Raw genomic sequence first — 13,730 nt, 5'->3', positions numbered from 1 at the left:
TTTGAAAGATCTGATCTCTTTTCCTTGTTTCCTATAGGTTCTTTTTGCATTTCTGTATATTAACATTGACTAATATTTATTGGTTGCCTGGTATATGTCATGTTTGGTGTAGCAATTCACACATGTTAACTCAGAACCCTGATAGGTGTTCTATGAAGTCAATTGTATTTTTTAAAAAATTTTAGTTTATATTGGAGTATAGTTGATTGACAGTGTTGTGTTACTTTCAGGGGTACAGCAGAGTGATTCAGTTATATATACACATGTGTCTATTTTTTTTTCAGATTCTTTTTCCATTTAGAGTACTGCAGAGTATTGCGCAGAGTTCCCTGTGCTATACAGTAGGTCCTTGTCGGTTAACTGTTTTATATATAGCAGTGTGTACATGTCAATCCTCATTCCATGGATGAAAAAAGTAGAGTCCAATAAGAGTACTTAGCAGAACCCAGTTCACTCATTTAGTAAAGAGAGGGGTCCGATTTGAACTCAGGTGTGCCTAATACCGGAGCTCTTGCTGTGAACTTTTATACCTTTTTGCCTGCCTTTGCCATTTATCCTAGTAAGTGATCCTTCTTGTACCTGTTGTTATACTTTCATTCCCTTTATTCAGTTATAAAAGTCAATATGCTTGTAAGTGGAGAGTACTGTAGATTTCAAAGTGGAATGGTACTCAATTCACTTTTCCCATTTATATTAATTTCTTTTGTAGCAATGTTTAGCATTTGGACATATTTTAGGCATGACATTGAACTGATAGTTTTGGATAATTATCAAGGACTCATTAAATTCTATCTCTGGATTTTATTAGGTGCCATAGAACTTACTGATACTTCAGTATAATTTGATTTGTATTTTGCTGATTAAATTAACATGGATTATTCATATGAAAATTAATTTATTATTTTTTCCAATTGCTTAGGGGTTTTCATATGGTTGACCTCAGGAACAGTGAGGTAATATTTTCTGTATTCCCTTATCATTTAGACTAATGCTAAATAAATTCAATCCAGCATCATTCTATCAGTACTTTTAATTTACTTTAGCATTTCTCATTTGTCTATCATGGACTTGGACCACCAAAGACTCCCTTCTTCTAAGTGCTTGTTCACATTTAATATATGCTGAAAATATTTCTCCTAAACATCTGGTCCTTTAGATCCATGGCATATTTTTTGAGTCATTTTCTAACATAATTTACAGTTTCTACCCTGTGTATTTTTAAATTACTTCATTTCATTTTCCAGCAATAATATCAGCATTTTATCATAGTATTTTTTCTCAAAATGAGTGCCTATATGACCGGACATTTGGATTCTTCTCTTATACTTTGCAACAAACATGATCATTTTATAACTATAGTTTCTTAGTGGCATCCCTCGGAACATATTTTGGTATAATTCTTGGTCACTGCTCAAAACCAAATTATCCCAAGCAGAATATCCCACGAAACATCCAGATGTCTCAATGTCTCAATAAAACCAGTTGCTTCCTTAACTACTACAAGGGTGTTAGAGGAATAGTTTACTCCTGCAAACCACAGGCTGCCTTTTATAGCTGTATATGTGGAAATGATATTTGTGGTTTGTTTTCTGCAGTATCATCTTGAATAGTGTCAAACTCTGAAATTAGCGAAACTGGAACTGTGTTTCAAATGAGTTGAGAGATGTGGTTTGGAAGCATAGCATAATTTTGACAAAATAAAAATCAGAATATCTGAGCAGAGTAAAGTAAAAGAGAATAAAATAATATAATTGTTGACTTCAAATCAATGTCTTTTTTTCTCTAGAAAGAGTGAAAGGCGAGGCATGTACGAGTTAGCAGAACTTCAGGTCTCATATTTGCTAGAGATGGTCTTCAGACTTCTTATTAACTTACTGGTCCTTTAACTAAATCATATTATCAGAAAGTTGTATAAAATGGACATTCATAGAAGTAGATTCTCCAGGACAAGTTGGTCTTCACTAAATCACATTAGCCCCTTAGATACTTTAATCTAGAGGAAGACTCTTACACTGAGCCTATGATCTCTTTTGAGATCTGTGAATATATGTAGGAATAGGAAACATTTGAGTATTCAGTATTTCAGAAATATTAGGAAGTTATCAGTGCTATCATAGCTATGTTTTTTTTTCCCACTTCTTTTTTTTTCATTTATTTTTATTAGTTGGAGGCTAATTACTTTTACATAGCTATGTTTTAATGTCCATATTATATTTAAGATTTTTCTTTAGTGTAATTTATTAAGGAAGTTGCTATGTAAACAAATTGTGTATATAAGAATGTTTACATGTTGTGAACACTACAGAATTCATACAGAATTAATAATGTGATATTGGTATACTCTCATTAGTACAGCATTAGTTACATATCACACTTTGAAAAAAAAATTAAATGAGATGACATATGTTAAAAGACAGCATATTCCGTAAGACATAGTAGGTTTTCTAGAAGGCTAAAGTTGATAACGATATGGTTATGTTTCCATTTTGTCCTTGATAGATTTTTTTCTGTTTAAGCATTTCTATAGCTGGTTTTCAAATATTCAGATCAACCTCCACATTTGTAAATGATGTGTAAATAATTTAAAAATCTTCTTTATAATTAGAAAGATTATTTTTCCTAATGCTTGTTTTCTTTCTTGGGACTCATGTGCAGTCTGCTTATTTCTGGCTTTGTATAGCATAAACAGATAATCAAATTGATTTTTTAAAACTACATGTTCACTTTTTACAAAATAGTAGAGTCATGGATGTAGAAAGCAGACTTCTAGTTACCAGAGAATAAGGAGAGGAGAGGGATAAATTGGTAGATTGGAATTGACATGTACACACTACTGTATATAAAATAGATAATTAATAAGAACCTGCTATATAGCACAGGGAACTCTACTTAATACTCTGTAATGGCCTGTGTGGGAAAAGAATCTAAAAGAGTGGATACATGTGTATGTATAACTGATTCACTTTGCTGTATACCTGAAACTAACATATCACTATAAATCAACTAGATGGCCAATAAAATCCTTTAAAAAGAAATTGGAAATCTAAAATTTTATGTCCATATTTTAATTAAAGACATGTATGACACAGTGATCAATAAAAGGATTTCAAACAAAAAATCAAAATAATAACAATTCAGCTAATTGTAAATCTTTTTAAAAAGTAAAAATATGTTACTTTTTAGACCGTATAGTTTAATAATATACATGATATTCAACGTTTATTTGGAAATATCCAAAAAGCTATTTGTCTGTAATCTTCCATCCCCCATCATAACTTTGTGCATTTTTTGTTTTTATTTAAATATATTCTACTCTACTGTATCTTATGTATCCTTATCTAATACTTTGTTGTATTCATATTCTTTGATAAAATGCAACTCCAGCAATTTGTAGTCAATAATGAGAAAATGTATTGATACTTCAGCTTCTTCAATAAATAAATTATTTATTTGAAATCATTCAGATGATGAATAGTTTTAAACTTGAGACAACATTGGTTTTCAGATAATGTCTTTCAGTTTGTGGCTTCAGTGGATATATATGTATTTTTAAATCTGTGTTTCTAGAGGGTGTTAATGCTGACAGTATCAAACAAGCCTCAGAACAACTGAACAGCCGGTGGATCGAGTTCTGCCAGTTGCTAAGTGAGAGGCTTAACTGGCTGGAGTATCAGAACAGCATCATCGCTTTCTATAATCAGCTACAGCAATTGGAGCAGATGACAACTACTGCAGAAAACTGGTTGAAAACCCAACCCACTACCCCATCAGAGTCAGCAGCAGTTAAAAGCCAGTTGAAAAATTGTAAGGTAAGAATCTTTGCTCCTATTTGGAGCATCATAAGTAGGAATTTCTTAGAAATTTCCAGAAGAAGAGCAGAGTACTTAATGATAAAATTTTCCTCTTAAGGGATTACTGAAACACAGTAAAGATTAAAATAAAAATGACAAAACTCATTTAAAATAGGTAAAATATGGATACCCGAGTCCCGAAAAGCTTAGTTACACATAATTAGTTGATTTTGTCAGATTGCAAAATGACGAGGCAGTATTGGAATGTGGGAACCACGTGTATCCTATGGAAAGTGGAAAATAATTTGGAGCTCTTTCTTATAATGTTAAGAGGAAAACTCAGTCATATGTTCAAAATGTGGAATTCACACAAACACAAGCAGCTGATATCCTATATAATTGGATATATGAGGAAAATCTTTTAAAATGGCAGTTATTAAATTTGTATAATTAGAGGATGGTCATTTACAAAAATACTTTTTTATATGTGCTTGGAATATAGAGGAATCTCAAGGGATAGTACAGTAACCCAGCATCAGAGCTGTTCTTATTCTTAAAATAGAAGGGATCAGGGAGAGAGAAGTTACAGAAACCCTGAAGATGAATTAGATGTCCATTGTAAAGACAGCTTTCAGAGCCAGTCCAAGTCCATAGCCAGAAAAATAGAGACTGTTTTTACTCTCTTTCTTGCCTCCAGAATCTGAACAGGACTCCCCATCAACTAAAATTAATCAGAAGTCAGAGGACAAAAAGTGGTAGTCTATAACTGTCATTCTCCTAGGTTACATACAGGAGAAGGTTGGGCTGTGTATCTAGTAGGGTAATCAAGATACAACACACATAAAAGGGCTGCGAAAGAGACTAAAAGAATACTCGGCATGTGTGAGAAAACAAGGGATATATCAATAGAAACAACCTGAACTTTTTGCATAAGTAGTTACTACAAAATGTTAGTTTGCATAGTTAAAACACTTTTCATGGGAAGAGGGAAGTTGCTTACAGGATGGATGAAAAGGTTTCCAGGATGAACTTTAAGGGTAGAATGAGATGACTGGGTTTAATTTTAAAAGCAGTAAATGAGGGCTAATCTGCATACTTTGGAAATAATGGTTTAAATAATGGGAAACTGAAGATGGAGAGATGACAGGGTTGGTTTGGAGGCTATTGAACCCTGAAAGTGATGGGGAATTCAAAATTATTTTGAAGGGGAAGTCAAATGAAGGATTTGATGATTCTTCTTCACATAATGAAACTACAGCTTTACTAGGAAGTAAATATATTTAACAAATACATTTTTGGATAAAGAATACCATATAGTGAGGCATTTATTTTATTAGTGAAATATACAAGTATACAGAATTCCTTTTCCCTATAATTCTAGATACATTTACATTTTGCTATTAAAGAATAGAATCCATGACTTTGTTCTGTGAATTAGTGGAATATTTCACCTATATCATTTCTTGCAATAAAAAAATCTGATGATAGTTCTTTAACCTGTTTCTTGGAATTCAAATATAGACATTAATTACATCTTCAAAATGCATTCATCCATAAAATACATATTCAATGTCTCTAATGTGGCCAAGAATGATATTAAGTGTATTAACTGGTTTGGGCTGCCATAACAAATACCGTCAACTGAGTGACTTAAACAAAGAAGTTTATTTTCTCACAGTTCTAGAGGATGAAAGTCCTGGATGAATGTCTGGCAAGGTTCAGCTTCTGGTGAGAACTCTCTTTCTGGCTTGCAGACAGCTGCCTTCTCCCCACATTCTCACCTGGTCTTCCCTTGGCACATGTGCATGGAAGGAGAAAGATCTCTCTCTCCTTGTAAGACCACTGATTCTATCAGATTAAAAACTTTGTGTTTAAGACCTGATTTAACCTTAATTACTTACTTAAAGACCTCATAGCCAATTATAGACACCTTGTGAGGTTAGAGTTTCTGCACGTAAATTTGGGGGGGGGGGCATCATCCAGTTCACAGATTCTTCCCCTGCCCCCTATTTATGTCTTGTCACATACCATGAGCCCCCAAAGTCCAGAAGTCATAACTCATTCCACCATCAACTCTAAAGTCCAAAATCTCGTCATCATTTAAATCAGATATGGATGAGACCCAACATACAATTCATCCTGAGATAAAATGCCCCTCTGACTGTGGACCATTAAAACCAGGACGACATATGTGTTTTCAAAATATGGTGGGACAGGCATAGGGAAAGGCACTCCCATTCCTAAAGGAGTAAAAATAGGGAAGAAGGAAAGGATGATAGATCCTAATCAAGTCCAAAATTTAGCAAGGCCAATTCCATTGGATTTAAGATTTGAGAATAATCTTCTCTGGCTTGATGCCCTTCCTTCCAATCCTGCTAGGGTGATAGTTCTACCTTTAGGACCTACTGGGGTGGCAGGCACTTAAGTTTTGTGAAGGTCAGCATGAGCAATTCATTGATCCTACCCTCATAACATTATTGTAGAGTAGATGAGAAGACATTAAGTAAATGATTAAATAAACAGATATAAAATTACCACTGGGGCAAACGTTTTAAACAGAGTTCTGGGAGAATATCTAACAGGGAAAACCTGACCTTGAGAGAGCCACTAAGGGTGACTTCCTTGAGGCAGGTACATTTGAGTTGAAATTAGGAGAACAGCAGGGAAGGAGGCTTCAGGCAGAATAAACATGGTGGGAGGGAGCAATAATGACCAAAGAACTGAAATAAGGCCGAGGTGAATACTGAGCATAAAAAGGCAAAAATGCAAGCATATGGTGGCTCAGATGGTAAAGAATCTTTGTGCAATGCACGAGGCCGGGGTTTGATCCCTGGGTCAGGAAGATCACCTGGAGAAGGAAATGGCAACCCACTCCAGCATTCTTGCTTGGAGAATCCATGGACAGAGGAGCCTGGCTGAACAACTAGCACTTTCAATTTTCACATAGGAGACAAAGCAATGACTCTTAGGGCACACTAGGGCCTTGGTCTTTTTCTGAGGAGAGAATGGAGATCACTGGGAGTTATATATCTTAAATATTCCTTCAGGGTTAGAGAAGTCATCCTAAGTGAAATTAATTCTTTTTTTTTTTCTCCATTCAGCCACAAAGTTCCAAATTCTGATTATATGATTCCATCCCTTTTTATCGCCCTTACTCTTTCTCTCTTCCCCATTGGTTTCTATTAATTTGATGTATCACCTTAGGTACAATGTTTAGCAGGATAGCTCAAGATCATTCACAAAGCAGGTGAAATTGTACTACTTCATTGTGATCAGTGATAAGTAAATCAATTACCCCTTCCTATTTGTCAGTGTAGTCTGTTATTTGGAGATGTTTTTAGGAGTAAGGTGCAGATTTAACTCAGACTCATATTTATCAGAACTGTTCTTGACATGTTGAGGGTTAGGGAGCACTTTAGTAATTGGAAGCAATCCATGGACATTTTCCTGAGAAAAATAAACGTTTATCCAGGGTAAACATACAATTTTAAAGGATAAACAAACTCAGAGAACATGCCTTACTGTGGAGGACCAACCACACTAAGGCTTTTTTTATGGAAATAATGAGTAACTGTTATCATTGTTAACATCTTTTAAATGTTAAATATTTGAGGTCAGAATGATATTTCCTATAATTTACTATCAGAACTTTAAGGTCCCAGCTGAACATTTGCCCAAATGTTTTATTAGTTTCAAAGTTCCCTTTGTTTCGCAGAGTATACTTTGCTATACTGAAGGCTCCTTATATAGCCCCCTAAACAGGGAGAATGACGGCCTTCCATCTGGCCAAATGTAAATCGGGTTATTAAATGTTTCACAGCAGATGTCAATGGTACCATTTGCAAGTCTAGTGTACAAAGTAAATGTCTGTAATTCTATGATCCAAATCACAGAGTATTACCTTTTGCCTCTTTCTTATTCTTCAACTATGAATATACACCTACCTTCTCGCACTTGATCAAGAGGCTTTATATTTGAATGGGAGAGATGGGGGTCGTCTCCTCATTTATTTAAATGTCTTTCATTTTCACCAACCAGATGAATCAACTCATACTGATATAATCACATACCAAACTTTCCCTGAAAGTTATCTTTATATCTTCTAAAAAGATAAAATGATCTATGTGATAAACTTATTCATTCCTAAGACAAATGTTACTTTCTGTAAAAGAGTATGCATGCATCCAAATATATATCTATATATTTACTTTTTACTCTAATTTCCGTGAAGGTGAGATTTATATTTTGTCCATAATTACTATAATTCTATAAATTTTCCCTTCTAATTGGCTTGTGTTTCCTGATATCTCAGTTGGTAAACAATCTGCCTGCAATGCAGGAGACCTCAGTTCGATCCCTGGGTCAGGAAAATCTGCTGGAGAAGGGAAACTCTATCCAATCCAGTATTCTGGCCTGGAGAATTCCATGGACTGTATAGTCCATGGGGTCACAAAGAGTCACACACAACTGAATGACTTTCACTTTCAGTTGGCTTGTGATCCAATTTTTTAATTTTGATTATCCTGTTTTTTATATTTTGAATGGTATACTTCCATCCTGAAGTATTTTTTCTAGAGGTAGCATAGTTATGATTTCTAAGTGAACAATCATGGTAATAATACTTTAAAAAAGAACATTTTTAATTTCTTTGAGTTCAAATTAACATATGTATCAGATACTTATGAACTGCAACTTATTGGAGACAAAAGAGTTTGAAAACATTTATATTAAGAACAGCACCATTCCGAAGAAATCGAATGCAGGCCACAAATGTGAACTACATGTGTAATTTTAAATGCTCTAAAAATGACATTGAAATAGGAAAAAAAAATAGGTAAGTCAGTGAATTTCGATAATGTGTTATATTTACCCTGATATATCAAAAAATATCATTTTAAGATTTAACAATTATTTAAATTTATGTGAGTTTGTATTTTCATACCAACTCTGAAATCTAGTGTATGTTTTACAATGACAACACATCTAAATTTGGACTAACTACTTTTCAGATGCTCAGTAGTCACAGTTGACTAGAGACTACTACACTGGATAGTCTGGCAGAATGTCCATGTGACTTGATCAAACAAATCAGAATAGTCTTGAGAGTGAAAAGGAGTGTTATTAACAATTATGCTGGGAAAACAAGAGTTAAACAGAGCAGAGAGTCCCTCTAATTAAAATGATAGCAATTGCCTATTCAGTCAGAAGAAGTAAGATCATACAAAACTTAGATAATTATAGACACAAGTGTGTGAGTGTATATACTGTTAGTATGTAAATTACAAATATATGTGTACATATATGATTATAATATATATTCTACATGCATATACGTAATCTATATAACATTAATATACATGCATATATGTGGCTTAACTTAATATATATGTAGACATATATAGATATGTATGCATATATATAAAATTTATATTCTACACAAATGAATTTACAGAAGAAAATTGTTCATTGGATAAGCTTAGAATTTGAAGCAAAGGTGCACAATTTTGAGATGAGAGTTGTAAAGGAACATCTGTGTTCGATTTATGAAAAAGATGTAAGGTCATTCATAGTACTTTTCAACTGTATCAATCCATACCTGGTGATGTTCTAAATGATGGCATTTTGAAATTTAAAAATTGTTGTTTACGATGGTATCTGTTGAGTGAAGAACCAAGGTATTCTCAAATTGATGACGTATGCTGGAAGCTTGCTTGAGCCATCTTGGATGTTTGTTATCAATTTTTTTGATAAAGGCCTTTAGCTAAGCTTGCATCACTGCCTTTCAATACTTTCCTTTGCGCAACTGTAATGTATGCAAAGTAACAGTGTTATTTAATACTCTAAATTATGGTACAGGATGAAGTCAACCAGCTGTCAGCTCTTCAGCCTCAAATCGAGAGATTAAAAATTCAAAGCATAGCCCTGAAAGAGAAAGGACAAGGGCCAATGTTCCTGGATGCAGACTTTGTGGCCTTTACAAATCATTTTAACCAAGTCTTTGCTGATATGCAGGCCAGAGAGAAAGAGCTACAGACAAGTAAGTAAAAATACTTACAATGACTGACTTGATATTTTCCTAATTAGTTACTTGTCATGAAAAAAGTAAGTACTAACACGAAAGAATGATTTCCATCAAAGAAACCATGCTCCCTACAACCTGTAGTAACAAGTAATGAAATGCTATTGTAGGAAAACAGATATGTTAGATTTCCATTTCTCTCCCTCCATTATAATTTCATGACTATGAGAAACAAATAAAGCATATGTGGTATATAGACATAACTTCGCCTTGGCAAGTTGCAAATTTTACAATCCGATGTTTGGAACATGGAAGGAAATAAAAGAGCAGTTGAAGCCCTGTTAGTAGGTTTTCATCAAATCCAGTTTGCTTCATGTACAAGAATATCTAGCTAGGTGTCTTGCTAATACTACTATCAATTTATATGAAGATTATTATAGCTGTAGCATACATGTGGCAACTGAAACTCAGCCAAGGACAAATTATTCTTTGGGCTGCATTTTACTATTGGATCACTCTAACTATACCATATCTTCTTTTTTCTTGTTTACTGGTAAAATACAATATAACCGTGGAGCAATTATGCAGATACGTACCATATGACTAGCAAATTTTTCAGGATGTCTCTTTTGTCTTTCACCAATTTGCTCTTAGGATATTCATACACAGTCCGAATACCCCTACTCATCAGCCTACTTTTGAAGACAAAATTTCCTTTGGCAAGCAGGTTTTTTAACATGTTTAAGTATCAGTGAAAGGGTTTTTGAGTCACCGTATATATATATGCATATGTATATATATGTACACACAGAGGAGTATAGAGTAAAACTAGATTTCAAAGCATTAAGATAAAAATATTTTTTAAAAGTTAGAGTTTTTATGAGAAGCACAAGAGCATATATTTGTTTTCTACTGAGACTTTAAATTTGTTGGAACACGTGCATTTTTAATTGCTTTCCTTTGTAAATATGCAACAAATTTACCACACAATAACATTGCTAGAATCAATATAGTGTAATATATGGGCTTTCCTCACTTTCTAATGTTTTTTCCTTTTATTTCCTAGTGAGGTCATGTATTGAAAAATGAATGCTTTTTTTTTTCCCCCTTTTTACTTCAAAGTCCTTTTTTGCTGAGTTTATTTTACTGATAGGGAATGAAGGAATACAACTTTACAATCATGTCAGCTCCCTCTAGTGGATTTCAGTGTACTTGTTGCTGGGCTTCTCTAAAATCAATTGGGGAAAAGACTGTCCTAAATTTTCAAACATTGACCTAATTAAGAATAATGCATTTCCATTATCATAAAATCCATAAACCTCCCTTAAAATCAAGTACATGTTGATGGTTATACTGTAACTCGGCAAAGGAGCGTATTCACTGAAATTTATTTTAATTTATATAAACTTATTAAGGTTTAGCATTTTTTTCTGGTTCTTTTAAAGGTATTCAAAATGTTGCTGTGTGATAACATATTGAATTATGATACTATAATATAATATATAATAATATATACCCTCTATCTATACAGCTATCAATATAATCATCTATATTATCATATCTTCTCTTTATCTTTCATATATGTGATGATAGTTTATAAAAAAAACTGTCAAATATTTTCACTCCATTTTTGTCTAAATAAAATATTCCCCTTTCCACTTTGCTAACCAAAATATCTCTAGCACTGTGATACAATCATTTGGAAAACTTATTTTCAGTTCAGATAACTTCAGTTGCTCAGTCGTGTCCGACTATCTGCGGCCCCATGAATCGAGCATACCAGGCCTCCCTGTCCATCAGCAACTCCCGGAGTTTACTCAAACTCATGTCCATCGAGTCAGTGATGCTATCCAGCCATCTCATCCTCTGTCGTCCCCTTCTCCTCCTGCCCCCAATCCCTCCCAGCATCAGGGTCTTTTCCAATGAGTCAACTCTTCGCATGAGGTGGCCAAAGTATTGGAGTTTCAGCTTCAGCATCAGTCCTTCCAATGAACACTCAGGACTGATCTCCTTTAGGATGGACTGGTTGGATCTCCTTGCAGTCCAAGGGACTCTCAAGAGTCTTCTCCAACAGCACAGTTCAAAAGAATCAATTCTTCGGTGCTCAGCTTTCTTTATAGTCCAACTCTCACATCCATACATGACTACTGGGAAAAACCATAGCCTTGACTAGATGGACCTTTGTTGGCAAAGTGATGTCTCTGCTTTTCAATATGCTGTCTAGGTTGGTCATAACTTTCCTTCCAAGGAGTAAGCATCTTTAATTTCATGGCTGCAGTCACCATCTACAGTGATTTTGGACCCCCAAAAATAAAGTCTGACACTGTTTCCACTGTTTCTCCATCTATTTCACATGAACTGATGGGACCAGATGCCATGATCTTAGTTTTCTGAATGTTGAGCTTTAAGCCTACTTTTTCCACTCTCCTCTTTCACTTTCATCAAGAGGCTCTTCAGTTCCTCTTCACTTTCTTCCATAAGGGTGGTGTCATCTGCATATCTGAGATTATTGATATTTCTCCCAGCAATCTTGATTCCAGCTTGTGCTTCTTCCAGCCCAGTGTTTCTCATGATGTACTCTGCATATAAGTTAAATAAGCAGGGTGACAATATCCAGCCTTGATGTACTCCTTTCCCCATTTGGAACCAGTCTATTGTTCCATGTCAGTTCTAACTGTTGCTTCCTGACCTGCATATAGGTTTCTGAAGAGGCAGGTCAGGTGGTCTAGTATTCCCATCTCTTTCAGAATTTTCCACAGTTTATTGTGACCCACACAGTCAAAGGCTTTGACATAGTCAATAAAGCAGAAATAGATGTTTTTCTGGAGATCTCTCACTTTTTCGATGATCCAGTGGATGTTGGCAATTTGATCTCTGGTTCCTCTGCCTTTTCTAAATCCAGCTTGAACATCTGGAAGTTCACGGGTCACATATTGCTGAAGCCTGACTTGGAGAATTTTGAGCATTACTTTACTAGCATGTGAGATGAGTGCAATTGTGTGGTAGTTTGAGCATTATTTGAGATTGAAGTGAAAACTGACCTTTTCCAGTCCTGTGGCCACTGCTGATTTTTCCAAATTTGCTGAATAGTATGAAAAGGCAAAATGATAGGATACTGAAAGAGGAACTCCCCAGGACAGTAGGTGCCCAATATGGTACTGGAGATCAGTGGAGAAATAACTCCAGAAAGAATGAAGGGTTGGAGTCAAAGCAAAAACAATACCCAGTTGTGCATGTGGCTGGTGATAGAAGCAAGGTCCGATGCTGTAAAGAGCAATATTGCATAGGAACCTGGAATGTTAGGTCCGTGAATCAAGGCAAATTGAAAGTGGTCAAACAGGAGATGGCAAGAGTGAGCATCGACATTCTAGGAATCAGCAAACTAAAATGGACTGGAATGGGTGAATTTAACTCAGATGACCATTATATCTACTACTGTGGGCAGGAATTCCTTAGAAGAAATGGAATAGCCATCATGGTCAACAAGAGTCCAAAATGCGGTACTTGGATGCACTCTCAAAAACAACAGGATGATCTCTGTTCGTTTCCAAGGCAAAGCATTCAATATCATGGTAATCCGAGCCTATGCCCTGACCAGTAACGCTGAAGAAGCTGAAGTTGAATGGTTTTATGAAGACCTACAAGACCTTTTAGAACTAACACCCAAAAGAGATGTCCTTTTCATTATAGGGGACTGGAATGCAAAAGTAGGAAGTCAAGAAACACCTGGAGTAACAGGCAAATTTGGCCTTGGAGTACAGAATGAAGCAGGGCAAAGGCTAGTAGAGTTTTGCCAAGAGAATGCCCTGGTCATAGCCAACACCCTCTTCCAACAACACAAGAGAAGACTTTACACATGGACATCACCAGATGGTCAACACTGAAATCATATTGATTATATTCTTTGCAGCCCAAGATGG

At 35.1% G+C, this 13,730-nt stretch overlaps 1 protein-coding gene across 2 annotated transcripts in view; it reads left to right on the top strand.

Annotated features, from left to right (window-relative positions):
- The window catches only part of DMD (dystrophin), a 2,163,935-nt gene that overhangs the window by 748,773 nt on the left and 1,401,432 nt on the right, over window positions 1-13,730 (top strand). For both annotated transcript variants that reach the window (XM_065915496.1, XM_065915495.1), the window contains 2 exons: window positions 3,568-3,809; window positions 9,648-9,828. In XM_065915496.1, the coding sequence (XP_065771568.1) occupies window positions 3,568-3,809; window positions 9,648-9,828 (423 nt within the window). The remainder of the gene's footprint in view (window positions 1-3,567; window positions 3,810-9,647; window positions 9,829-13,730) is intronic.

The sequence above is a fragment of the Muntiacus reevesi genome, chromosome X (assembly GCF_963930625.1).
Source record: "Muntiacus reevesi chromosome X, mMunRee1.1, whole genome shotgun sequence".
Classification (NCBI taxonomy): Eukaryota; Metazoa; Chordata; class Mammalia; order Artiodactyla; family Cervidae; genus Muntiacus; species Muntiacus reevesi.
Note: the sequence above shows the minus strand (reverse complement) of the source record. Positions and strands in the feature narration are given on the sequence as shown.